The sequence below is a fragment of the Pleurodeles waltl genome, chromosome 11, assembly GCF_031143425.1.
Source record: "Pleurodeles waltl isolate 20211129_DDA chromosome 11, aPleWal1.hap1.20221129, whole genome shotgun sequence".
In the NCBI taxonomy this organism is placed as follows: domain Eukaryota; kingdom Metazoa; phylum Chordata; class Amphibia; order Caudata; family Salamandridae; genus Pleurodeles; species Pleurodeles waltl.
The window spans coordinates 32,175,396-32,203,183 of record NC_090450.1 but is presented as its reverse complement, the minus strand read 5'-3'; the positions used below and the strand labels follow the sequence as shown (position 1 = coordinate 32,203,183).

Here is a 27,788-nt window from a genome sequence, read left to right as displayed (position 1 = left end):
CTTCGATGTTTCAGCCAGTGACGCCGTCTAGACCTACGACTCCGAGGCAGTCTTCACTTCATCCGGTTCCTCGTTCGGCGCCGAAGAGGCCTATGGCGCCTGTAGACCCGGCGTCGGACGGATCCGAGGATCGGCGTCGTTCTTCGATGTCCGCTGACGCCATGTCGACGCCGAGAATAGAGGAGAGGCTGCACTCGAGGAGGCTTGCTCTCCGCCTCCTTGAAGAGCAGGAGTACCAGAGACAAAACCTGGAGGAAGGAGAGATTGAGGACTCATGAGGGTCTCCATGGACTGGACACTGCTAGTGGCCTAGATACCTCTCCCGAGTGGGACTTGTCATCTCCTGGGGAGTACACAGAAGAGGCGGCCACTTTTCATTCTGTTATCAGGAAGGCAGCTGGTTTCCTGGATCTCCCCTTGCCGGTGACTGAAGCCAAACAGAATTTGTTGACAGAGGTGTTGCACCCTGCCTCTACATCGGCAGAACCACTTTTGCCATTCAATGAAGTGCTACTGGACCCTATAATGGAAGTCTGGAAGAAGCCGGTGTCTTCTTCAGCTGTCAATAGATCTGTGGGTAGGAGGTATCGGGTTGCACCGGCTGACCCATGTTTTCTTATCAGGAATCCAACACCTGAAAGCTTGGTGGTCCAGGCTTCCTGCTCGGCAAGGTCTGCTCCTTGGTCTTTTCCAGCTGTGCCCTCGGATAGAGACTCCAAGAAGATGGACATGGCATCCAAAAAAGGTGTTCTCTTCATGTAGCATGGCATTGAAGTCCACCAATGCTACATGTATTTTAGGAAGGTACATTTATGCCCTGATGGACGAGATTGCATCAACGCATACGGAGGTTCCTCAGGGGCTATTAAGCCTGGTATCGGACGCTCAGGCAGCTGCAACTCAGGTTATCCAATCTGGGTTGGATACAACTGACTCGGTTGCTAGGGCAATGGGCACTGCTGTAGTTACGAGGAGGCAGGCTTGGCTTCATAACTCAGGATTTTCCTCGGATGTGCAGTCGACCCTACTGGACCTTCCTTTTGATGGGGACAAGCTCTTTGGTGCCAAGGCAGATTCGGCCTTAGAAAGGTTCAAAGAGAGCAGGGCCACGGCCAAGTCGCTGGGCTTGCAAGCCACTTCTTCTGCTTCCTCCAAATTTTTTAGGAGGTTTCGAGGATTTGGTAGTGGTTCCTCCTCCTCCTCCTTTCGAGGGAAATTGCAGCAGCCTACCTCTGCTCCCTCCGATAGATCTTTCAGAGGGAGGGGTAGGGTCCGTACCAGGGGAGCCACTCAGCAGCACTCTGCCTCTTCCTCTTCCTCTTCCTCTGGAGGGGTGCAGCAGGGGAAGCAGCCTTAGGCTTCCACCAATTCCCACTCACTCCACTCCTGTAGGGGGGAGGTTACTGAGTTTTCTCCACAAGTGGGAGGTCATAACTTCAGACTCCTGGGTTACCAGCATTGTGAGAAACGGCTATACCCTTCCCTTTCGGGAGTTTCCGCCCCCCATCCCGCCCCGCCCATCTTATTGTTCAAAAGAGCACCTCCTGTTGTTAGAACAGGAGGTTCAAGTCCTCCTTTCAAAGGGCGCGGTGGAGTTGGTCCCAGAGCAGGAAAGGGGTCAAGGTCGTTATTCAAGGTACTTCCTGATTCCCAAGAAGGATGGTCGGTTGAGACCAATCCTGGACCTAAGGATCTTGAATTGGTTCCTCAATCAGGAAAAGTTCAAGATGCTGACCCTAGCTCAGGTGCTTTTGGCGCTGAACAATGGAGATTGGATGGTGTCTGTCGACTTGCAGGATGCTTACTTTCATATCCCGATACTCAAGTCGCACAGGAAGTATCTCCGTTTTGTGGTAGGGTCGCAGCACTATCAGTTTGCGGTCCTCCTGTTTGGTCTTACTTCAGCACCTTGAGTCTTCACGAAGGTGATGTCGGTGGTTGGGCAGAGCTCAGAAGGAAGGGGATAACAGTATTTCCTTATCTAGACATCTGGTTAATCAAAGCCAGGTCTCCGGAGCTCGTGTTGCATCACCTGCAGTCGACAACCCAGTTGTTGTTCGACCTGGGCTTTTCGGTGAACGTGCCCAAATCTCACCTAGAGCCCTCTCAGCACCTACTGTAGTACTGGATACAACATTGAATCGAGCCTTTCCTCCGCCTCAGCGGGTTCAGGACATTCAGGCGTTGGTTCCAATGTTTCAAAGTGGAGCGGTCATTCCAGTCCTCAAGGTCCTACGTCTGCTCGGTCTGTTTGCTTCTTGCATACTGTTGGTCACACATGCTCGCTGGCACATGAGGGCTCATCAGTGGTGCCTCCTAAGGCAGTGGTCTCAACACAAAGGGGATCTCGAAGGCTCGGTGAGAATCTCCAGAGATGCTGCCATGGATTTGAAATGGTGGATTGCGGACGGCAATCTTTCCTGAGGAAGGCCGTTTTCGCAAGCTCCGCCTGTGGCCACAGTAATAACGGATGCTTCCACTCTAGGGTGGGGAGCTCATCTAGGGGACCTGGAGATCAAGGGGCTTTGGTCTCCAGTGGAACAGGTGTTTCATATCAATCTGTTGGAGTTACGGGCTGTACGTCTGGCTCTCATGGCCTTCCTCCCATCCCTTCGCGGTCAGTCGGTTCAGGTCCTGACGGACAACACTACCTCGATGTGGTATATAAACAAACAGGGAGGGGTAGGGTCGTACCTTCTCTGCAGAGAAGCTCTTCTGCTATGGTCCTGGGCAAAGGACCATCAGATTTGCTTGGTAGCAAATCATCTGGCCGGAGTCTTGAACGTACGTGTGGACAGTCTCAGTCGCCATTTCTCGGCCGATCACGAGTGGCGTCTCCATCCAGATCAAGTCTGGCTAATCTTCCAGATGTGGGGGTTTCCTCAGATAGGTCTGTTTGCCACACGGGAGAACTTGCATTGCCCGTTATTCTGCAGCCTCCAGTATCCGGTACAAGGAGCTTTGGGGGACGCGTTTCAGATAACCTGGTGCGACCAGTTGCTTTACGCGTTTCCTCCCATACCGTTGATTCCTTGAGTGTTGAGGAAAATTCGCCAAGACCGGGCCCAAGTCATCTTAATAGCTCCGGATTGGCCAAGGAGGGTGTGGTACTCGGACCTTCTCCAACTCTCACTGTGCCCTCCGCTCCATCTCCCTCTCAGGGCAGATCTCCTCTCGCAGTCGCAGGGGCAGGTTTTACACCCCCACATCCAGAGCCTGCACCTTCATGCCTGGAGATTGAACGGGGCAACCTGAGTTCCTTTTCTCTCCCACCTGATGTAGTGGATGTTATCTTAGCAGCCAGGCGACACTCCACTAAATCTATCTACGCTAATAGGTGGTCTAAATTGGTGGTTTGGTGTGGAGAGAGGCAGATTGATCCCTTACGTGCTCATTTGTCAGATGTCTTATCTTTTGCTTTGTCTTTAGCACAGAAGGGTTGTGCAGCAGCTACTGTTAAGGGTTACTCGTCTGCCTTGTCAGCCTTTATTTGTCTTCCAGACCAGCCTTCTTTGTTTAAATCTCCAATAGTGCTTAGATTCTTGAAGGGCCTTATCAATAAATTCCCTCCATCTCCTTTTGTTATGCCTCAATGGGATTTGACCTTGGTTTTAACTTTCCTAATGGGGTCCCCTTTTGAGCCTATGCATTCTTGCCCCATAAGATTATTGGTTCTTAAACGGTTTTCCTGGTTCCAATTACCTCTGCAAGGAGAGTGAGTGAGTTGCAGGGTCTATCTGTAAAACCCCCTTATACATCTTTTTATGGGGATAAGGTGGTGTTGAGGACCAAGGCTGCTTTCTTTCCGAAGGTTGTTTCACCCTTTCATTTGGCCCAGACAATTACTCTATCCACGTTTTATCCTCCGCCTCATCCTTCAAAGGAAGAAGAGAGACTCCACCGCTTGGACCCAAAGAGGGCGCTAAGCTTTTATATAGACAGAACAAAGGATTTCAGGCTGGAGGATCAGCTTTTCATCGGATACGTGGGAAAGAGGAGAGGAAAGGCAGTCCACAAGAGAATACTCTCCAGGTGGGTTGTTCTTTGCATTAAAATGTGTTACTCTTTAGCAAAGAAGGAAGCCCCTGATGGTATAAGAGCTCATTCCACCAGAGCTAAGTCGGCCTCTTCGGCCTTGGCTAGGGGTGTTCCTGTGGTCGACATCTGCAAGGCCGCAACTTGGTCATCCCTTCATACTTTTGCAAAGCATTACTGCTCGGACTCTGAGATCAGAAGGGATGGCCATTTTGCACGGTCGGTGCTGCAGGATTTCTTGGTTTGACCATTCAGGCACCCTCCACTGAGTGTGGTACTGCTTTGGGACTCTATTCAATAGGTGAGGAATCCACAGGTAGTTGTATCCATCAGAAGAACGAGTTACTTACCTTCGGTAACGACTTTTCTGGTGGATACATTAGCTACCTGTGGATTCCTCACGGTCCCACCCGCCTCCCCGTTGCTTGTCTGGTCTAACCAAGTAGTTCTTGAGTGTGCTCCTCTTGGTTTTGAGGACTTGTATATATTCTGTACATATGTTCATATTTATATATACATTGTTCATATAATTATATATTTGTTTTAAAAAAAAAAAAAAAAAAAAAAGGACTGAATTCTCAGAATGATGTGTTTGTTTGGAATATCATTAAATATTTCTATTGTTCTTTCATCTCAATGGCCTATTATTCTCAGGCACGTAAAAAATGTTGGTACTGACGTCGGCACGTTGGCGAGGACCTCTTGTTGCCTGTATGACGTCAGACGGCGTCGGGTGGGCAACTGTGACGTCCTCATCGACGTGCAGAAGCTAGGAAGAAGATTTCCGTCGAGTGCTGGGGCAATGGGGGTATTCAATAGGTGAGGAATCCACGGGTAGCTAATGTATCCACCAGAAAAGTCGTTACCGAAGGTAAGTAACTCGTTCTTCTCTGCCACAGAAAGCAAGTCATCAGATATTGAGACAATGATTTGAGTGTCATCTGTGTAAGACAGGGTGTGACAGCCAAATGATCGCACCAGAGTTGCAAGCGGAGCCACGTATAGATTGAACGAGGTGGGGCTAAGCGTGGATCCTTGTTGAACCCCCACAGGGAAGCATAAAAGTGGCTGCCCTACAGAACCCAGCTGACAGTCTGGGTTCTGTTGGTAAGAAATGAGCTCAATAAAGCCAATGCAGTGTCCCTTACTGGCACCTGGTGCAATCTTTTCACCAACCGGGATAATGACACCTTATCAAATGCTGCAGATAAAACCAGCATCATAAAGATGGCCATGCCACCCTGGTCCATTGACACCGGAAGCAGTCTGCCACCACAACCAAGGCCAATTTGGTACTGTGACCACTGCAGAAACCATTCTGTGAGGGTCCCGAAGATCCTGAGTGGCAATGAATCTGGCCAAGGTCTGGTTAATGTATTTTTAAAAAATGTTGGCTGGTGCAGGTAGGAGTGAAATAGGGCACAATTTAAGCCATCTAGTTCCCCATTAGGCTTTTTTTTTTTAGGGTGATGACGATAGCCTCCTTCCATAGCTGGGGAAAGAATCCGGTCATATTTGTCTGATTGAAAACCTTTTCCAAAAAAGAGGCTATCAAATCCAGGTCCATTTGAAGGACTCTGGGGGGGGGCAGGAGTCCTCTGGAGAGCCTGACGTCAACTGCATCAGTGAATTCCTGATTTGCGTGTAGGATATGGGGGGAAAGGTGGGCTTAATTGCAGAGTTTTCCCATACAGTGGGATCCTCTGTCTCACATAAAGGGGGAATCCTATCCTCACTGGTATTACATTCTGATTTTTTTTAAAGGAATTTCACCCTGAAATAGACTGTGACACTATTGCAGAAACTTTGTGAATTTTCTAGGGATTGTTGTACAGAAGGGTTAGACAGCTCTATCACCACCATTAAGGTTTGTTGTAAGTATTACTAGCTGGGCGTACTTTGATGGTATATTAAGTTGGTTTGGCTCCCCAATAGCCGTTTATATGTAGCAATAAGCTCTTTATGTTTGATCTTCTCCTCAAGAGTAGGGGTAGCCCTCTGCTTACGTTCTTGCCTTTGACAATATCGTCTGGGTTCTTTCAACTCATCAGAGAACCAGGGTGCAAATGCCTTTGGCCTTGTGCCCATCCTTTTTTTAATGGGTTAACATCTTCAACAGCCTTCATTACCCAGGCATTAAAGTCTTTGGGTTCTGTGGGATATTCCTTTTCTCTAATGTTTCACCCAGTGCAGCTTCTAGAGCTAAATGAGACTTTTTGTTCCGACTTCTATAAGAAGTAGGCTTGAACTGTGTTTGCCCCACTTTTCTCTGGGGTTTGACCTTGAAAGTGATTGCTAGGTGGTCTGACCAGCTAAGCAGGAGCATCTCACCAATCTCCAGGCCCAGATGATTATCAAAAATCCCCTCAAGAGTGTGTCTGGCAGAATGTGTGGGAGCATTAACCAATTGGGAGAACTCAAAGTTATTCATAGGCTCAAGTTAAATGGCGAAATCTGTACACTCTTTGGGCCAGATGTATCAAAGGATTTTGCATTCGCAAACGCTGCGAATCGCTAAATTTGGCCGTTTGCAAATGCAAAAACGTGGTCTGCGATGCATGAAAGGCATTCGCAGACCAAAAATAAGGAATCGCAAAAATTGTGTTTTTTTGTGCTGCGACCTGGTTTTGCGTGTCGCATTTTGCGTCTCGCAATTTGCGACATGATATACCGAATCACGATTACCGATTCGGTATTTCAAGGAGGAAATTGCGAGACGCAAAATGCGACTCGCAAAATCAAGTCGCAATTCGATGCATCAAAAAGATCGCAAATTGCGATTTTTCGCAGAATGGCCTTTTGCACATGCAAAATACCACTAGGTGAAACCAGGTGGTAACCAGGTGCAACCTATATAAAGAGGCCCAGAATGCCTCAGACTCTTTTCCACAATGGCTGCACTCTACGTCATGGCGAGGAGAATGAGGATCTTGGCAGGTCTGAGGAGAGGGAGGAGGAGACAGGAGCGCATTTTCAGAGTGTGCATGAACCTTTTTGACCAGACTGAGGAGGACATTTTTGAAAAGTACAGGTTAAGCTCAGCCATGATACTTGACCTGATAGCTGAGCTACAACCCATTCTGCAGCGCACAACACACAGGACGAATAGCATACCCACCCATGTGCAGGTATTATGCTCCCTGCACATACTTGCCGCAGGGAGCTATCAAGGGGTCATAGCAGCAGCTGGAGGGGTATCACAGAGTGCCCTCTCTAGATTTTTCAATGCATTTCTAAACGCCATGCTGAGCAGGATACACCAGTACATCAGATTCCCCAACACCCCACAGGAATTACAGCAGACAAAAATAGATTTCTACCAGATAGCACAGTTCCCCCACGTCCTAGGTGCCATAGATGGGACGCGTAGCAATCTGTCCACCATCGGCCACAGAGTATGTGTACCGCAACCTTAAACACCAATATTCAATGAACATACAGGTGATATGCAATGCCTCCTATATCATACCTGATCTCGTGGCCAGGTACCCAGGGAGCACACATGATTCGTACATCTTTTGCCACAGCGGGATTCACACAAGACTGCTAGCTGGGGAATTTGGTGAAGGATATCTACTAGGTATTGACCCTCTGTACACTGGTGCATTGATTCCGTTGTGACGTCAGATGGCTCACTTACTCATCATACCCTCTGTTCCTTTTTGGAGACAGTGCCTATGCAGTGTGCACCTACATGATGACGCCCTACCTCAAGCCTACAACACCAGCAGAACGGAGATACAATGCAGCACACAGGGAATCCCACAATGTGGTGGAGCGCACCTTTGGGCTGCTGAAGAGTTGCTTCTGGTGCATCCACAAAAGTGGAGGGGCACTAGCCGGGAGACGACATGTAGAATAGTGGCAACTTGTGCGATCTTGCACAATATAGCTACCACCAGGGGCATACCTGTGGAAATATCTAATTCAGACTCTGATGAGGATGATGATCCCATACCCCCCTACAGCCAGCAGACAGGACCAGTGCCGCAGAGGGCAGGCAAAGGCGTGCTGACGTCATGCACAACCATTTCAGAAGTAAGTAATGAAAACACAACTTCACTGACATGTGTACTGGTAGTTAGAATATTTATTACCTTAACATCAGGTAACATAAGTTTCACTAGCAGAAAAAATAAAATAATATGTATCTTAAACAAAAGCAGATTACAGTATCTCACTATCAATCATTGTTTACTGTATCACACAATAAGAAAACAGTCCCCTGTGGCCATTACAGTCACTTTCTAAGGCCACGCAAGCCACTCAAGTGCGCAGTGGTCTCACTGGCACCTCTGGTACCGGCCTCAGTGGCAGTGCTGTGCCTGTGCAGAGGTGTCCATGGTGATGTGCAGTACTGCCTTGTTCACAGACTTGCTCACTGTGGCTGGGCTGTGTCTCTCTCAGTGCTCCTTTGGGTGTGGCACCTGCAAACTGTCTGGGATGACTCACTTCCTGCTTGTGATGTCATCAGGCTCTGCCAGGTGTGCGTTCTCGCAATTTTCAATTTTCAATTACCGAATCGCAAATTGCGTTCTCGCTAATTGCGATTCGGTATTTGGGCCTCGCAAACCACAAATAGCAAATTTTAAGAAATCGCTAATTCCGATTTGCAAATATGTTACATAGCATTTTGCGATTCGGAAATAGCGATTTCTTAAAAATCGCTATTTGCGATTCGCAGAGGGCTTTCTTGATACATCTGGCCCTTTGTCTTCCATGTGGAATTTGAAGTCATCCAATATGGTACAGGTAGGGATAACAATGAAGTGTTTGGGGATTTGGTCCCATACCTCGATATACTGAGTGCGAGAACCAGGAGGCCGGTACATAAGTAGTCCAGAGAGAAGAGATTTATATTTGTCTTTGAGTCTGAACTGCGCTATCTCACAAATATCAGCTGACACAAAACTGATAGGCTGCAGCATCCAGTTACGGGGATTTAAAAAAAAAAAGCTAATCCCCCCTCCTCTGCGATAGGGCTGGTCCATTCTGATAGTCGAGTACTCCAGAGGGGTGGCCGCTACTAGATCTGGGCCTGAGTCTTCCTTGGTTCAAGATTTGGCAGAAAATAAACGGTCAATGTTCTGAAGTTCAATCAACTCATATATCTCAATACTATGTTTAACCATGGACATGGAATTCAACAGGGCACACATGATCTTCCCTTGGACAAGCTCCCCCCAGGACTGTGGGGGTCATTCTGACTCCCGCCGGCCGCGGTAACCGCAGGGCCGGCGGGAGCCGCCAGAATACCGCTGCGCGGTCAAAAGACCGCCGCAGATATTCTGGGTTTCCCGCTGGGCTGGCGGGCGACCGCCAGAAGGCCGCCCGCCAGCCCAGCGGGAAACACCCTTCCATGAGGATGCTGGCTCCGAATGGAGCCGGCTGAGTGGAAGGGGTGCGACGGGTGCAGTTGCACCCGTCACGATTTTCAGTGTCTGCATGGCAGACACTGAAAATCATGGTGGGGCCCTGTTATGGGGGCCCCTGCAGTGCCCATGCCATTGGCATGGGCACTGCAGGGGCCCCCAGGGGCCCCACAACACCCCATACCGCCATCCTGTTCCTGGCGGCCAAAACCGCCAGGAACAGGATGGCGGTATGGGGGTCGGAATCTCCATGGCGGCGCAGCAAGCTGCGCCGCCATGGAGGATTCCCCAGGGCAGCGGAAAACTGGCGGTACACCGCCGGTTTTCCGTTTCTGACCGCGGCTATACCGCTGCGGTCAGAATGCCCTTGGGAGCACCGCCAGCCTGTTGGCGGTGCTCCCGCGGTCGTTGGCCCTGGCGGTCAATGACCGCCAGGGTCAGAATGACCCCCTGTGTGTCTGCCAGGGTTTACAACAAACTTAGGGTCTCAAATGCAATACCCATGCTACTGTTCTCTTTGCTAACTTCCTGTGTGAAAACCTCAAAAGGGAATAGCATCTATGTTAGGCATTTGGCTAGGATCCATTGTCCACATCCATGGTCATAGCTTTTCCAATGGCATCCCCTCCTCTTTAAATGACATAGGGGGTCATAATGAGTTCAGCAGATGGTTTTTACCATCCACTGACGTCCGCCGGGAAGGTTGCCACCACACAGGCTACATCCCCACTGGCCTCATTATGAGTTTTACGCTAGGTCAGCGGGCGGAAACCTGAGTTTCCACCCACTGGCCTAGCAGGAAACAGGCTACAACATTGTCTGCAGCTCATAATCGGTGCTGCGTCAATGCTGTAGCTTGCATGGTGTATCAGCAGCCTTGCAATGTTCACTGTCTTCAAGGCAGACAGTGAACATTGCGATGGTGCTGTCCAGGAGGGGCCCGCCACTTCCCATGCCAAGTGCATGGGCAGTGCACTGGCCCCCCTGGTGCCCCCTGCACCTGTTCTCCACCAGCAATTCATGGCAGTGCTACCACTGTGAAACCACTGGCAGAGAAGGAGGACGTAATCCCCAGGGCAGCACTGCTTGTAGCGCTGCCCTGGTGGATTAGGATCCCCACCACCTCCAGACCACCGGTATCTCTGATCCTGGCAGAGCTGGCGATCCAACCACTAGGGTTGTAATGTGGTGCTCTGCCATCCACGAGTCTGGCGGTCTAGTGACCGCCAGACTCGTAATGACCCCCATAGTCATCAATCTGTCTGTACTGCCAACATGGACATTGCAACATGTAATAGATTGAGTTCCAATGGGGACACCTCGGGTATGAGGGCTTTAACTGGTACTCTATTAGCAGGCTGAATAATCCACAACTGCTTGTGGGCTTGAAAAGAATGGCTGAAATGAGTGCAGATTCTTCTGAGGGTGGTCAGTATGTTGCTGTCTAGATTTTCTTTTTTGAGAAACTCTTGCACAACCAAGTTGATGCAATGCGCCAAACACAGGACCCTGAAATAGCCTCCATCTGCCATGGCCTCGACTATATCACTGTCTGTGGCACAGATCCAATTTTGAGACCTATAAGCCACAGACATTCAGACACTTTGCTGTAAATTCCTCCAAGATGCTTGCAGCTGTAAGTGATTTCTAAATGGCGACCATGGCTAATGTTGCATGATGCTGAACACTCTTAAAACATTCTTCAGGGCTAAGAGCTGCAGATAGCTGTTGCCTTACCCTCGCAAAAGAGATCCAGTGAGCAGTGATGCACATGTAATCAGTTGTCTGACAACTGGTCCCCATGTCTGTTATCAGGTGGATAGTGCGAACAGCACTTTGCTGCAGAGTTCTTCCATCCAATTGCAGCACATCATGATGCAATGCTAGAACAGCAACTGTGGCAAAATAGGTCTGACTTGGGACCTTCCATTTTGGGCAGATGGCTGTTACAAAAGAAAAAGGGAGGAGGTCCAGTGCTAACATTTTTGCCAGCTTTCCATTGTACAAACATGCCGTTGGGCCTGAACATCGCCGTAATAGTAGCCTGGGCTTTCTTCTTTTCTGGGACCTCTGCCACAGGCAACATTTGAGAAGTAGAGGATGGTAGACTCAAGGCACGTCTAGCCGTGGTGTCTCCACCTGACTCTAATTCTTGTGCCATTTTGAGGTCACTGAGGCGGGTGATTCTGGTACACTGCTGGGGACAGGGATGCTTTGTGTAAAGATGTCACCCTTTCCTTCCTCCTGGCCTCCCCACATGATTGGATTGGTCACTGATGTTTCCCAGCTCTCCTCGTCTTTACCATGATCACGTTCAGCAATTTGCTAAAGGCGCTCCTCTCATCGGATTAAGTGGTGTTTTTTCATATGGTTCATTTGGCCTCCATATCATAATGTAAACCAGGCTTACCTCGCAAAACACTTGTGTGGCAAATTGAGCACGATTGCAGTGTGGAGCACATTGCAGTGTTCTCCTGTTTGCTAAGCACCAAAGAAAGTCCCACACTGGGAGGAGTACTTTCTTAGTGGTCAGTGCCAATGCCTGAAGACGAACTGGAGGTAGGTGGGTGTATTGTCGATTGTCTCTCTGTAGTGCATGCTTCTACTGAGGTAGGGGTTGGTGAAGGTCTCAGCTAGGGCTTTACAAATATGGGAACTGGCAATGCTACCTGTGCCACATCCCTCAGAGCAGGTTGAATAGGAGAAGGAATGTTAGACTCTTCTGTGCCAGCTTCCGCAAAGACTGGCATGTCATCGTCATCCTCATTATCCCCTTCCAAATTTCTAAGGCTTTCAGGAACTTTTATTTTCCCTTGCCTCTTGTGGCATCCCCCGGACTCTGCCAGGGCCACTCCATGTCCACATCATCATTATCAGAAGTGGTGCTCGCAGAAAACGGTGGAGTACCTCTACAGATCTGGGAGCCAATGACTCTAAAAGAAGAGATTCTTGCTCAGCAGGAAACTCAATCTCCTTCTCCAACTTCAGGAAGATCCGATATTGCTGGCTGTGGCTGCTGTTCACTTTTCTCCGTTTCCTGAAACGATTGGGTACTACTTTGAGAAAGGGACAAATCGAAATCTGGGTCATTGTTCGTTGGTGTCGCCATAATTTTAATGGCTGCCTCACTGACAGACATTGGTTGGGCTTAGGTTTTGGTGGTGCTGTTGATGCAGGAGTGCTGCTCCAAGGTTCCTCCCCGGAGGGTGGTTCGGCAGGCACACGTCTCCCAAAAAACATTGTCATCAGCACGTCAGTGACGGAAAGCTGCTTCTTCTCACTGGCCACTTTCTTGGAAGCTCCTTTTCTTGGGGCCATGTTGAAGCTCTCAGTTGGCAATGGCAATAAGCTGCACAAGCCAAAGAGATTGGAGGACTAATGTCACATGTTTTTTCTGTTTGGCAGTACTGTGGGTGATGAATCTTCTTCTCTTCTGCACTTAAAAGCAAACAAGCAAGAAAAACATTTAGCGAAACACGGTATCCTTGCAGTTTGAATTAGTATAGACGTAGGCAATATGATTTAGTGAGGTTGGTTGCTTAGGTAATATTTAACAACAAGTTATCCAACTATTTTAAAGTCAAACCACACCATCATACCAAATAAATTAATTTCATTCCCAATCAGGATACCACTACATACAGATATAGCTCTTTGCTTTATGTGCATCTATTCTAAAGTAGACACCTGTGGCAGTCAGGGGAGTGCTGGAGTTAATGGAATAATCTTCAAAAAATGAAGGTTAGTGTGTGCGTAAGGCAAGGTGGTCCGGGTAAAATGGAATAATCATTAAGAAAATGAATGATGCTGATGTATCTGCAGTGCACCTACAGTATGGCAAGCAGGGTTCCCAGGAGGAAATGGAATTATATCTAAAAAAAATAATTATGTTGGACTGCTGTCCACCTATTGTGGATGGCTCGAGTCAAAATGCAAAAAAAAAAAAAGTAGAAAAACATATGAGAAACCTATTATAAGGCAAGCAGGTGTAGATGAAAAATGCAAAAAATGCATGTAATATAAAGCACTGTTCATCATCATTTTCATAATACACATATTCTAAAATGATGCTCAAGCAAATTATTAAACTAATGATATTACATCTGTGCAAGCCGATGGCAAAAGCACACTGGCTGGAAGCACAAAATGGCCACCAGCCACATGATCAAACAACAACAGAGAGGACAGAGGCATGGAGAACAAAGAACACATGCAACCAAATGGCAAAAGCACACTGGCTGGATGCACAAAATAGCCGGTAGCCACACGGTCAAACAACAACAGCAAGCAATTAGGCATGGAGAACAAAGAGCACAGGCACGTCTATGGCAAAGGCACACTGGCTGAGTATACAAAATGTCCTCCGACCACGTGGTCAAACAAGAACAGCCTGCAAGAAGGCATGGGGAACAAAAGACTCATGCAAGCCCACGCCAAAAGCACACTGGCTGGGTACACAAAATGGGTTCCAACCACATGGTCACACAACAACAGCTAGCAGGGAGGCATAGGAAGCAAAGAACCATGCAAGCATATGGCAAAAACACACAGGCTGGCTGCACAAAATCCCCACTAGCCACATGGTCAAACAACAGCAACGAGGAAGGAGGCATGAGATCAAAGAACACATTCAAGTATTTGGACACAGACTATACAAAATGGCCCCTGGCTACATGGCATGGAGAGCAAAGACAAATGGTGGCCGAGCAAACACACTCACATATACACTGGCCAGACAAAGGAGGAATGGTAAAATTGAAGAAAAGACTACCATTAAATCAGCAATGCACAACACGAAAATTAACCGAGCTATAAAACATCCTCATATGGCATCAAATATTACCCCACATATACACTTGCTGCAGAAAAAAAACATGAAACACAAACAATAGCCAACATTTATAATGTAATCTAATGCCGTCCCTGCCCCAAATGTTTTAAAAACCATGTACCACAGAATCATTTCTTTCATGTACTGATGACTAGTACTCAGCCTACTGCTGGATGGCCCTTTGGAAGACTAGGCCACATAGTAAAACAAATGACTATTGCAAATTTAACAAACAAGGAGAAAAGGTACTGAACTGTGCAACATTTGCCCTCTACAAAAGGTGAAAAATGAAATGTAAAAATTAACTAGGCCCCTACCGAAGCACCAGGCCACCCACCACCATGAAATTTAAAAGTCAAATAAAAGTACAAAGAAATATTGGTGCATGCCCAATCAAACAAACAACACCCTTACACAATAGTTTTTAAACTTACTTGTGTGACATCACAAAAACAAAGTCCTTAAATCCAAAGGTATATATCAACAGACAAAGAGAGTGACCCTTCCACCTCAAAATCCAAGTGAAAAGTGACCAGGAGATGGACAAAGCACTAGTAGGAGCCTACTAAACAGGACTAGGAAGTTGGAGTCTCTGGGGCACTTCCTTCCTTTTGGAAAAAAAAGGAAAAACAAAATTCTTCTTGCACTAAAAAAACAACTTGAGCAGTTCAGTGGAGAAGAAAATCAACTCAAAATGTCTTTTCAAGTAGATTTAGCTGCTTCTCGAGTAGAGATTTATCTCGAGGTGTGCTTGCGAGCGGCACTATAACGGAGGCGCCTTGGCCAGAAGCTGTGCGAGCAGGCACAGAATCTTGCGCTTGCTTGCTAGCGGCCTGAGAATATCATAGCACTTGCAAGCTGGCACCAAAAACAAATCTTGCGCGCACAAATGGGAAAAAAATCTGCTGGCAGACTCTGGGAACTCCAGGCTACTCCACATAGGGCAAAGTGCCCAAATTCCTAAAACTCTGCCAGCAGAGCAGGGTTTACGGCCCGGTCCTAATTTTTATTACAAAGGTCACAACAATATTTTCTAGAAAGGTCTTTTTGGTGTGAATTGAATCATTTGTTTTTTTAATTTGTACTAAATTACTTTGGAAAATATATCTTATTTATTTCTTAGCTTTTATTTTATTTAGGTTTGCTTTTTTCCTTCATATATTCTGTTCTGGTCCTGCACGTGTTCTCTGTCGACTACATCTGCAATTATGCTCTACCTGTGTTAGCCTTTGTATTTTGTGAGTTTAGCCTCTCTCCCTCTCAATCTTCCCTTCCATTTTATTTAACTCTTCATTTCAGCTTCTCCTCATTCCCCGTTTATTGTTTTCCTTTTTCAGCTCCTTACTCATTCCTCTGCTTACGTTTTTCACTTGATTTGCCTGTACAGGGCCACCCTCTTCCTGTCCGGTTTTCTTCCCACACCTATTACAAAAAACCTACAAGTCTTATTTACTTACTTTTCATTTAAATGCTTAATTTGTATTTGTCTCTGTTCAAACCTACAAATATCTGAGTTCACAATATTTCTTATGAATGGCAGTTAACATAGAACATTACACTATTGTAAGACTCACCAGGGCGCACATGCTGACAAATGTATCAATAACAACATTCAAGGATTCAATGAGTCGGTGGAGTTCTTTATCATCTCTGGAGAAGCGGTGTCCAAAAATCACAGCGGAGATCACGCTGGTGACAGAATAGACGATCGCTGGAGCGGGATCCAGGATTTTCCCTGTTAGCAAAAAAAAGAAGGAGTCACAGGAGCGTGCTACAAGAAGCCAGAGAGCTTCAGCACTCACATCTGAAGCCCTGTCAAATTAAGAGAAACGGTTGTTGAGGATGCTCTGCAGACTAGTTCATGAGATTGTTTTAAACATACACCACCATATCATTTTTCTTAATTTATAGCTGCCAAGGTTATTTCCTGGTTTTTGAAGATGCAGGGATACCCTAGCAATATTAATGGTGTAATTTCAAGTGTTCCATACGTACTCACTAAACAAAATAATGGGCACTCAGTCTGCGATGGAAAATTGGTCTATGAAGCCTCTTTCGCTCTCCAGGAAACATAGATGAGTTGTTAAGGTCTATCTTAAAGCCTTAAAGTAGGTTTGTAAAAATTACATTTAGGCTAATACAAAACAATTATTACAGCTGCAATAGTGAATGCTGCACAAGAGTTGTTATTCTAGATAAACGAGGAGCACCTTAATATTACATGTACCATACAAGTACTTATAGTGTGAAACAAATAACCAAAAATCAATTCAAACCACAACATGACACAAACTATACTGTTGCAAAAGGATCACCCACAATATAGAGTATACTGTGTAGTTGTAGGTGTTTGGTATAGTTCACCCCAGGGAAAGTCTACTTGCAATGAGTTTCAAACATGCCTCTTTCTAAAATGTACAATCTTTTTGATGTTCTAGAAAATTTAAAAAGTTGGGGAAGTCATAATTTTCATAACCCTTGCTACAGTCATTACAGTCTACATTACTAAATCGGAATAAGTGAAAGTAGGTTGTTTAAGATGTACATAACCTAGTTATTGAACAATTAAATACATGTGGTTCAAGCCACTCTTTTTTTAATTTAAGAAGCATCTTTGAACATTGTGTTATTAACCAAGTATTCTCAATGAAGGGACTGGTTTTAGCACTAGAACAGAGCACAAGTAGCAACTAAAAGTTGAGTTAGACATCATCTTTTAAACTACATGAGAATATCCTCCAAGAGGTCTAATGAATGCCAGATTTGGTTGCCAACAATTGTTGTCAGTGGGGCTTAAAATAAATTCCAAATGGCTATTTAGTAATATTCTTGTGCCCATTAGCATTATTGTCACACCAGTGTACATGCTGTAAACTTATCTCAATCTGTTCTCCGCAAAATCAACTTGTAACAGATTTTTCATCCACTTAATTTTTAGACTCTTCATTCTTTGTGTTTAGGAAGTTTTTAAGTTTTCCAAGTATATTACATTTGTAGAAGCAATGTCCTGCTACTTCACACTCGTTTTTCTAAAATTTGCATTAATAGTATGCTAGCGAGAGAAAGCTGTGTAAACCATTTGTAACCCAATTTAGGAGACCATTGAACAAATCCGGTTCAAATTACAGGTTATTTTTAAATTAGCAACCATCCAAAAGCAATGCTATGCATGTGATTTTGACAGTGAATTGGCTCTTTAGTGACAGGTAGTAATATAGTACTATATAAGCATAAGTATCAATATCACTTTGGAAACTACTACAGATTTGCATCCGATGGGGTATGTGCAGAGAGCTAATGAATGTCAGATTGAGTGGTAACAAATAATGCCAGTTCAATATGAGGGTCAGCAACTTTGTACCGTGAAAGTCAAATGCATGTGTGACTTATTCTATCAAGTTATCTTGTTTTGCTTGATGTCAGAGAGCATTCTGCCGAAAATGGACAAGTAAAAACTCAGATCTTCTGGCCTCTGATTCAAGTGGTTAGGTATGGGCAACTGATGCGATAGGTGAAGAGCCAACACTTTTTATACCTATGTAACTGTGCAGTGTGAAATGGCTCAATTGTAATCAGGTCCTCCACCGTTAGGGTAAATGTCTATGCACTTAGGATGCTTTCACATATATAAGAGTCACATGAGCATGGGTGCTAAGTTACCAGAGAGAGTGCATGCTTATCAGTTTCAAAAACCTACTTCTCCACAACTCACATTAGGAGATAAGAAGGAAAGTCATTCTTGTGGCACATCACCAATTAAGGAAAAGAAAAATAGTTAGTCAACTGGGATTCTATTACGTATGCTGGAAAGATTGCTTTCTTAATTTTCCACATTTCAGCCTTTTAAGAAATCACCCTGTGCTCGTGACCTTAATCTTTTTCTACATTTGAGACCTCCGATTGTGGCAAGGTATTTCTATTCACAAATGTGACGGATCCAGTCTGCCATATTACAATCTCTATAGGCTGCAATGGGACAGTCATAAGGTGGATGAGATAGCCGTCATGTTTGTGACTAAGTAACCTCCTCCGTTAAACTTTAAATCAGGCCCTAAATATTGTCAGCAGTGGAAAGTATGTTTATTGTTGACAGGTTAATTCTTCACAACAAAAAGAAGAATTCATGTATTTTGCAGGTGCAACATGAAGTAAGGACATAAAATAAAGACATTAATTTTGTTCATGGTTACTTAATCTTTGTTTGCCAATATTAAAGAGTCTGGGCCTGATTTAGATCTTTGCAGAGGGAAATACTCCATCACAAACGTGACAGATATTCTGTCTGTCGTATTATGATCCGATGGTGACCGTAACACAGCGGACGGGATTTCACTGAAAGTTACAAAGATTGCTATTAGCTGACATACCGACTCTGGGAATTCTGCTGTGTTTTCTATAGCTCACTGCCTGACAAGCTAGATTTCATCATCAGCGAGGCTGTGTTTGACTTAGGAGCAGATACTTTAAGAAGGGAATCATTGGATGATATTCAGCCACTGCTGGTGTGCATAGGTAGGAGTGCTTCCTTAAGCAGACACTGGAAATATATTCCTAATTTAGAGTTATTCTATGGGTGCCATCATATGTTGTTCATTTAATATGCTGGGGGTGTTTCCAAACATTTTAAGGACACACTATCCAATTGTTGCCATTCCTTCAATGGCTTTCTTGCACTAGACTCACTCCACCAAACATGGTGGTGCATATGCCACTGAAGGTGGGGTTATCAATGTACATTGGCAGATCAGTCGCCAAGATGACCATGTCCCTGCTGCAGGACAGGCACCATGTACAGACCTACTTTGAGGAGCTGGACAGACTCTTGAGACTCTTTGCATAGTCTATGTTCGATGTCTGACTAATACTTCCCCAGCCCAATGAGCATCTGAGTTGAAATGGCCGTCTGTATATGTAAGTGGCAAATTCCCCATTTGCTAGTCAGAATTTGTCAACCTCCGAAGCAAGGTGATATTGCTGACTTTTCTCCTGCCATTTCCCTCTCCCTTCTGCTGCGTTCTTTCTCCACTTACCTCAACCTGCCATCCAGGCGCGTCCCGTCCCTTAGGGTGGAGGGGACACGCCCCCCACCTTTTGCCCCTCATGAAGAGTGCCTGTCAGGCTGAGCAAAGGTCAGCCTGACAGACACTCTTCATGTTCAGCTCAGGCAGCCAGGAGCGAGGAATGCACGATTTGCGAAGACTCCTGGCTGCCTGAGCTAAACTTTGCTGGGCTGAAGAGGTCACATCTCCTATGGGCGTGACCTCCTCGGCTCAGCAAAGTTGCATCAAGGCCCTCCCCTCGGTGACAAGGGGAAGCGTCACCCATTGACTCCGACCTGGGCGCTTTAGGTTTAAGCCCTGAAGCGCCCAGGTCGAGTGTCAATCAGTGACAACTCCTCACAGAATGGGGTGGGGTCAGAAGTCTCACTGACCCCATCCCACTCTGTGACGAGGCTGGGACTGCTGCCTTCCCTCATTGGCTGACCCAAGGTCAACCAGTGAGGGAAGGCAGCAGTCCCAACCCTCCTGGGACCTCCGAGCTGAAGGTAAGTGTGTGTGTGTGTTTTTTTTAAATGAATGTTTGGTGGGTGCGTGTATGTTTGAATGTTTATGAGTGTTGTGAATGGATGTGCGTACGTGCGTGTGTGAATGAATGAGTGCGAGTGTGCTTCCTGCCGGCCCCCTCCCTCCTAAAATTGCCGCTGCTGTCACCCACCCCTTACTTCCATCAAGTATCCTTGCTCATATTTAAGGCTCACGGTGCTCTGTTTTTACTGATTTTTAGAGATAAAAGCAGACAGAAACAATATGCATTTATTTTTAAAAGCAGAAACATACTGAAAATTCAGCTTCTTATAAGTGACTCGCCATGCCGTCTTTCTATGACAACAGCTGAGCAGACAGTCAGCATGGGGAGTTAAAAAACAGGTTGCGATTTCCCTAAACACAGGCACATGTTAACATATATTTGTAGTATAATGCTATATTTACCCTTTGGTGTAGTGGTTTGCTATACTTGGCTGCTTAATGTGCTAAAATGTGACAGGCACCAAAGTATGAGTGCATAATTATTAGTTAAATAAATATAATTTCATGACTACATTTATTCGCAGAACACAAAATAAATGTGGATAAATACCAATAAGATGGCCACAAAATAAATATGGGTAAATACGGGCAGCAATGTTAAAAAAAAAAATATATATACTATAAAAGCGTGAGCCCTAATTATATTTGGTTTGAGAACATTCATTGGTATTAACCCTCCCAAAATGACCATGTAATGCAATGGTGAAAAGATCGATGGGCCAATTACATTATAGTAGCTGTAAAAGAGTATGGTGGTCATTATGAACACGGCCGTCCATACTGCGCCGCTGGCGGTAAAAACCACCAGCAGAGGAGCAGTCCGGACAGCCAAATAATGAACCAATCGAAACACAGGCATACAGAAAACCACCCACCGCCAGTAGAGGAGTGCCGACGACGACGGCAGAGTCCGCCCACAGGCCGACGGGAAGGCCCAACCCGCCCATCAAATTACGAGCCACTAGTCCGCCGTCAGTTCCGGGGCGGGAACCACCGCAACGCAAAGCCAGGCGGAAATGAACCAAATCCAATGAAACACACCGGGGGCCCACACAACGTGCCGAAGCAGACATGGATAGAGAGCTGCTGATCATGCCAGCCCTGCTCCTTGCCATATACCTCCACGACTGAGACCGCCGACGAAGACGACGACAGTAAGTACCGCAACCTACGAAACAAGGGAGGAAAGGGCACAGTTACATACCCACCCACTCCACCCACCCTGCAACGCCCCTCCAACCCTTCCCAGCAGCACAACCCATACACCCCACAGCAAGAGTGACTTACCCGACACAAGGCAAATCAAACTTGACCATAGTACATACAAATGCCCGACACCCACAAGCAATAAAACGATAGACCAGGGTGCAACAGTGTGCCGCCAAAACACAGGCCACACAGAAATATTTATTAAAGCTCACAGAGCCAACAACTCCAACAGAGGCCAATGGCCAGTCCGTAGCGCTACAAGTGGCATGGGCCACAACAGACCCAACCTGACTCCCAAAAGTGCACAGTACTCCACCTAATGGGGCAACAAAGAGGCATCCAGGCACCTCACGGAATGGGGCAGAGGGTGGGGACTTGCGACGGGGGTGGCGCTTGGACTTGTGCTTGGAAGGTGGAGGGGGTGTGGGTTTGTCCTTTGAAGGATGGGGGGCTTCTTCGAGCGGGTGGAGCCAGATGGACTTGGCTATGCACGGTGCTTCTTCTTCTCTGGGGAAGGGGCACGGGAATGTGAGGGGCAGACAGGGATGGGCTGTGAAGTGGAAGGAGTGAAAAGGGCAAGGTGGTGTGCACGCTTAGGGACAAGACGGGGTAGGCCAGTGGGTTGGAAGAGGTCAGCACAGGAGAGGGAAACTTTCTTCGGAGCAACTGGGGTGGTCCTGAATAAGGGCGTGGGAGTGGAGGCAGAGGCTGTGGACGTATGTGGTGTAGGGGTACATGTAGTGGGTGCAGGTGACTTGACAGTATGCTGTGGTATGGTGGATGTGTGATGGGTGGGTGTCTTGGTGCATTTGTATGTTTTTTGAGGAGGGGGGGTGGACACAGTGGGACAAGACAGGCTGCCAGTGTGGATGTATGTTGTGTGGGTGTCTGCAAGTCTGGTGAGCGTGCTGCATGTGTCAACTACAGTAGTTGTTGTGAGTGCAGGTGTGGTGTATGGGGTGCATGTATGGATGTCTGCTATTGTGGTGAGTGCAGTAAGAGGAGCAGCAACAGTGAGTGAAGGTGCAGTGCATGAGGGTGTGGATGTAGAGGGGACAGACAGGGAGGCTGAAGACGTGGGCACACTGGGGGAAGTGGATGTTGTTGTGTGTGCATGTGTATGTTGGCTGTGTGAATGCTTGTGGTGGGAGGTATGGTGCTTGTGTTTTGAAGTGTGCTTCTTGTGTGTTGATGTGCTTGACTGCGTGTCAGATTGTGTGCTTTGGACAGGTGAAGGGAGTGGGGTGCTAGAAGGGTTAGAAGAGGTTGGAGGGGGGGATGGAATGGCCAGGAAAACTGGCTGCCGTCCAAGAGGAGGCCAGAGCCTGAAAAGATCTCTGTAGGGCAGACACGGCACCGTGAATGCCATCCAGATAGGCATTTGTCTGCTGCACCTCTGATGCTAGCCCCTGGCTGGCATTGACAATGGTTGTCTGCCCTACAGAGATGGTTCTCAGGAGCTCAATAGCCTCCTCTGTGAGGGCAGCAGGGCTGACTGGGGCAGGGGAGGAGGTGCTTGGGGCTAAGAAGACCCCACCTTTCTAGGTGAGTAGGCACGGGCAACTCAGTAGGGAGCAGAAGGGAGGGCGGTGATGGAATGGGGGGTGGCAGAAGATGTCACTGTAGTACTCCCCTCGCCCTCCCACCGATGGTCACCTTGGCGTCAGAAGTCTCTGCCTCTGAGGATACGCGGGCCGCTGCTTCCCCACTTGCCGGTGCCTCAGCTCCCTCGCCAGATGTTGCTGCTGTACAAAACCAAAACAAGAGAACAGGGATGGGGAGACAAAACAGGAGAAACATTTGTAAATAGCTGAATGGAGGTACATAGTGGCCAGACATACACCCACCTAGAAGACACCCCCAACAGGCAGCACTGTTCACTATGCCCATGGCCATGCCCCTGACTACTGACCAGAACCCTGCTCTACACCCATCCCCTGAACTACCTAAGGACCCGACGTGTGGGAGACCTGACAAAGACACCCCTACACCCTTTGTAGATGGACATCAGTCAGAGTCCCTGCCTCTAAGCAGCATGAACGCAATGCACACACAGACATCCTTCCAGACTTGAGTTTGTGACATGAGTACTCACCCCCTTGTGACTGCTGTGCAGCCTTCAAGCGCCCATCCAGGTCTGGGTACGCCACTGCCAGGATACGTTGCATGAGGGGGGTCAGTGCCCGACGGGCACCCCTTCCATGTTGGGAGGACTTCCCCAGCTGGGCCTCACAGATCTTACGCGCCCAGTGCCGCAGGTCCTCCCACCTCTTCTTGAAGTGGGTGCTCCACCAGTTGTAGACCCCCAGGGTCCGCACCTCCTTGGCAATGGCATGCTAAAGTGCCCTCTTCTGGTGGGCGTGACACAGAAATGGAACACAGAGATCAGGCACTTGCAAGATAGGTACAGCTGGCTATTCGTCCACTATGGGGCAGACAGTACTGTCAGAATTACAGGACATACGCACGCAGCATGCCATGCACCATGGCCCATGCAGGCTCAGAGGTGCACACAAATGTCCTTACAACACCATCCATTACACCCAAACAGTGCACCCCAAACCCAGACTCACCTGTACCTCTGGCCGTCCATAGAGTTTTGCGTGCAGGGGCAAGACCCAGTCCACTAGCCTCTCAAGTTCCTCCTGGGTGAAGGCCGGGGCCCTTTCCCTTGCAACATGAGCCACATCCATGACCAGAGTGTTCTGCTTTCCTACTTATCTCATATCAGAGCTTACAGAACATATCAAGAATGCACTTCTGAGTTCAAAGAAGACCTTTATTGTTGTTAATTCTTCCCCACCCACAAGTTCTTGAGGGACGAATTATTAGATTTCAAGCACAAAAGTAGTCACAGCATTAAAACAAAATATATCACAGTACTTCTCAGTTGCAATGTACACAGCAGGTTATATTTATAAGATATTGATAAGATATTGAATGCAAAGCAAAACAAATACTTCACCGTGTGAGAAACTATTTACAGCTTCATCTTTCTGGGGTCTGCAAGTTGATGACTCCGGTCAACTGCAAGAAAGAGATTATCTACCCACACGGGAGACTGGCAACTGGCACCAAGTTCCAGTCCGAAGTCAGGCAGAAAATAATCTAATTCTCTGTAGCCCGAGTCATCCGTTACAAAAGCGTGCCCCCTCCTCTCAGACCCGGGAAAACTACGCAAGCCTTTGGAGACTGGCCAGATCTCCTAGACTCCTCCTCTTCCCAAGCCTGAGCAGAAAGGAAAACACCAAATGTACCCTCTCTTATCAGGTCTAGTCTACTGTGCGAAGAAAACAGCTTAGTTCATCTTGTGCAAAAACACAGTTTGGAAAAATACAGCTTGGATTCTCAACTGCAGTGTCTAACTCCATGTCAAAGCCAATAGGCAGCTAAGCTGAATACAAAATGTAATGTCTAATAGCATGTCAAAGCCAATAGGCAGCTGAACTGAATACAAAATGCAATGTCTAATATCATGTCAAAGCCAATAGGCAGCTAAGCTGAATGCAAAATGTAATGTCTAATAGCATGTCAAAGCCAATAGGCAGCTGAACTGAATACAAAATGCAATGTCTAATATCATGTCAAAGCCAATAGGCAGAATACAGAATGTAATGGCTAATGCAATGTCAAAGCCAATAGGCAGCTAAACTGAATACAGAAAGTAATGGCTAATGCCATGTCAAAGCCAATAGGCGGCTAAACTGAACAAAACATATAATGTGCTACTGGTGAACATTGAGCAACTAATATGCGCAGTGGTGAAACACAAAGTCATTGGTCAAACACAATATTAATAGCATCACACAGAGGCAGGACACAACAGTACACACAGTGGAGTACCTGTACGCACGAGATCAGGGAGTGAAATGAAGTATAGATGACGATTTTGCGTACGTACCGCGGCGGTGTGCACCGTCACCGCCAGCGGCGATCATGATACGCCAGGATTCCCCATTGGCATTCATGTTAACCAATGACAGTGCGAACGGCGGTAAACACCGCCTTACGCTGTTACGTCAACCGCTAGTGGTATGAGGTCACTTCCACAACGACAGGCCTGGATTACAGTGGGCAGACATTTTGGCAGTAACTACACATCTATAAATAAAATTGTGCACAATGCAGTCCCTACTTGCCACATGAAGCACCTAATATAACACACATGAAACACACTGTTCCCTCATTGAGGTGTAGATGTAGTTTTGTCAAGAACTTGTTACTGTTGAGTCACTACATTGAAGTATGTAGTGCACAACTGATGACAATGTGTGCCTATGTATGTGTGTTCATCACACCTTTTTGATATCACTCGTAGGTACCGACCCTTGTAGCGAGGAAGGGCACCATCGGTGTACAGACCACTTGTGGATATGAGGACCATGGTGGAGCGTCACATCATAATCAATTACAGACTCACCTGTGCAACAATTCAGGAACTTTGTGCATTACTGGATCCTGCACTAACTCCGGGAAATCGTAATCAGCATGCCATCCCTACTGAAGTGCAGGTGCTCTTTGCACTCCATTTCCTGGCCACGGGATCATTTAAAGTGACTGTGGGCATTGGTGCTGGATTTTCACAGCCAATGTTCAGCATGGTACTGACCAGATTTCTAAATGTATTTGTACTACACCTGCAGTCATATGTGAGATTTCCCCAAAGTACTGCCCTCCCTGCTATCAAGTCTGATTTATATGCCTTTGCCAACATACCCCATGTGATAGGTGCCATCGATGGCACCCACATACCGATCATACCCCCAAGAGTCAGTGAACAGGTGTACAGAAACAGAAAGAACTTTCATCCAATTGGTATGTACTGCAGACCAGTACATCTCACATGTGAATGCCATGTTCCCAGGTTCAGTCCATGATTCCTTTGTGCTGAGGAACAGTAGTGTGCCACAGAAGATGGAACAGCTACAGGAGGACAGAGGGTGGATCATAGGTAAGTGTTTCTGTCACTAACTGACACATAGCAGACAGACAGGCTGTCTGACTAAGGGGCTTGACAATGACTATTCTGTATTGCACCATTTTCTAGGTGATTCCGACTATCCAAACTTGCGTTGGCTCCTGACACCAGTGAGGAATCCTAGGACAGATGCAGAGAGGAATTACAATGAGGCCCATGGACATACAAGGAGGGTGATAGAGCTCACAATAGGTCTCCTGACGGCTAGATTTCGTTGTCTACATATCTCTGGGGGTTCCCTAGCCTATGGGCCTGAAAAGGTGTGTAGAATAGTGGTGGCCTGCTGCATTCTGCACAACGTGGCTGTGAGAAATACTATCCCCCTCTTGGATGTGGATGGTGCTGTAAATCCTGACCAGCTTCCTCAGAGAGGGGATGAGAGTGATGGTGAGGATGAGGAAGGGGAAGATGCCAATTCAGGACCCAACTGATACAATTCAACTTCCAGTAACTATGTGGGACTAAGGGCTGACACATACTGTCAGTGTGCTTTGTCATCTAGGGGGGGTTTGTATCTGATATGTGAAACAGGGTCCAGTTCTTCATGGTACAGATTTAAATTTAGTGCATTTACTTTGGGCCCACATTTAGGCACACAGGGGTCCTTTCATGCAACGATTTGACAAAGAAGTGATTATCAGCTAGATGCATCCATACTTCACTTTGTTCACATTTTAACACAGGGGACAGTGTTACAGGTGTGATATGTGTTTTTGTGGTGGCAGGGAGTGAATAGGGCTATTTACAGTGATGGCAGGTCATAAGGGGTGGATGTCCTTAATGCCAACATGGTGGCAGCCTTGTTGGTAGTATTGATGGATCCATCATTTCTTACAGTAGTACATATTGCCTATTTGCAATGTGTGGTGGTTGATTGAGTGGGAGGGTTGCTGGGCAGATTGTTGCTGAGTTACTTCTTGAAGGGGGCCTTGTTCTTTGCTGGGGTTCCAGTGCCATATCTTGGCCTGAGGGTCCGTTTGGGTGCCTGCTGTTGATCTTGAGGGGATGACATGGTTGGCCCTTGGGTTTCCTGTGAGGGGAGTTCATGGGATGTTTCTAATGATGGAGTAATTGCCAGGTCGGTGTCTGGTGCTGTAGTGGGGGCCTCCTGTCCTGTGTGGGTCTCAGACTGGGTTTGTACCAGCTGCATCAGTGCTCCTGCTATCTGGCCATTGTGGCATTGTGCTGTTTCCACTGCTCCATGGCCTGTTGGTGGTGTTCCTGCTGCATCCTCTGACTGTGCTCCAGGGTGGATACTATCTGTGCCAACCTGTCATGGGTATGCTGGTAGGCCCCAATACCTCAGATATCATGTCCTGGGCTGCTGCATCCATCCTGTGGCCTCCCCCCTGGTTCACTGAGGCCCTAGCACTTGCCCCAGCCCCCTGTGCCTGTGTCCCCTGTACCTGTGTCCCCTGTACAGGTCTGGCAATACCACTTGTACTGGGGCCCTTACCTTCTTGCAAGTTGGGAGTGGGAGATTGTGGCCTCTGTACCTGTGTTCCACCAGTCTGTGGCCTGGGTACACTGGTGTGAGACGCTTGCCCTGGGCTGCTGTTCTTGACTGGGTGGTAGGGGTGTCAGTGGTATCCTGGGTGGGGCTGCTGCATGGTGACAGTCCAGGACTGTGTGAGGGACCTGCCTGCTCATCAGTGTCCAGGGATCCTTCACCAGGGTCCTGTGAGGTGCCTCTGTCTCCATGGGGGGCACTGGCACTCCTTGTCCCGTCCGTGAGGGTGCCATGGGTGGAGGTGCCTGTTGGGGGACATAGACAT

At 47.1% G+C, this 27,788-nt stretch overlaps 1 protein-coding gene across 1 annotated transcript in view; it reads right to left on the bottom strand.

Moving 5' to 3' along the window:
* The window catches only part of LOC138265304 (cytochrome P450 2J4-like), a 146,222-nt gene that overhangs the window by 82,802 nt on the left and 35,632 nt on the right, over positions 1-27,788 (bottom strand). The window contains exon 4 of the mRNA XM_069212912.1: positions 15,813-15,973. Coding sequence (XP_069069013.1) covers positions 15,813-15,973 — 161 coding nt within the window. The remainder of the gene's footprint in view (positions 1-15,812; positions 15,974-27,788) is intronic.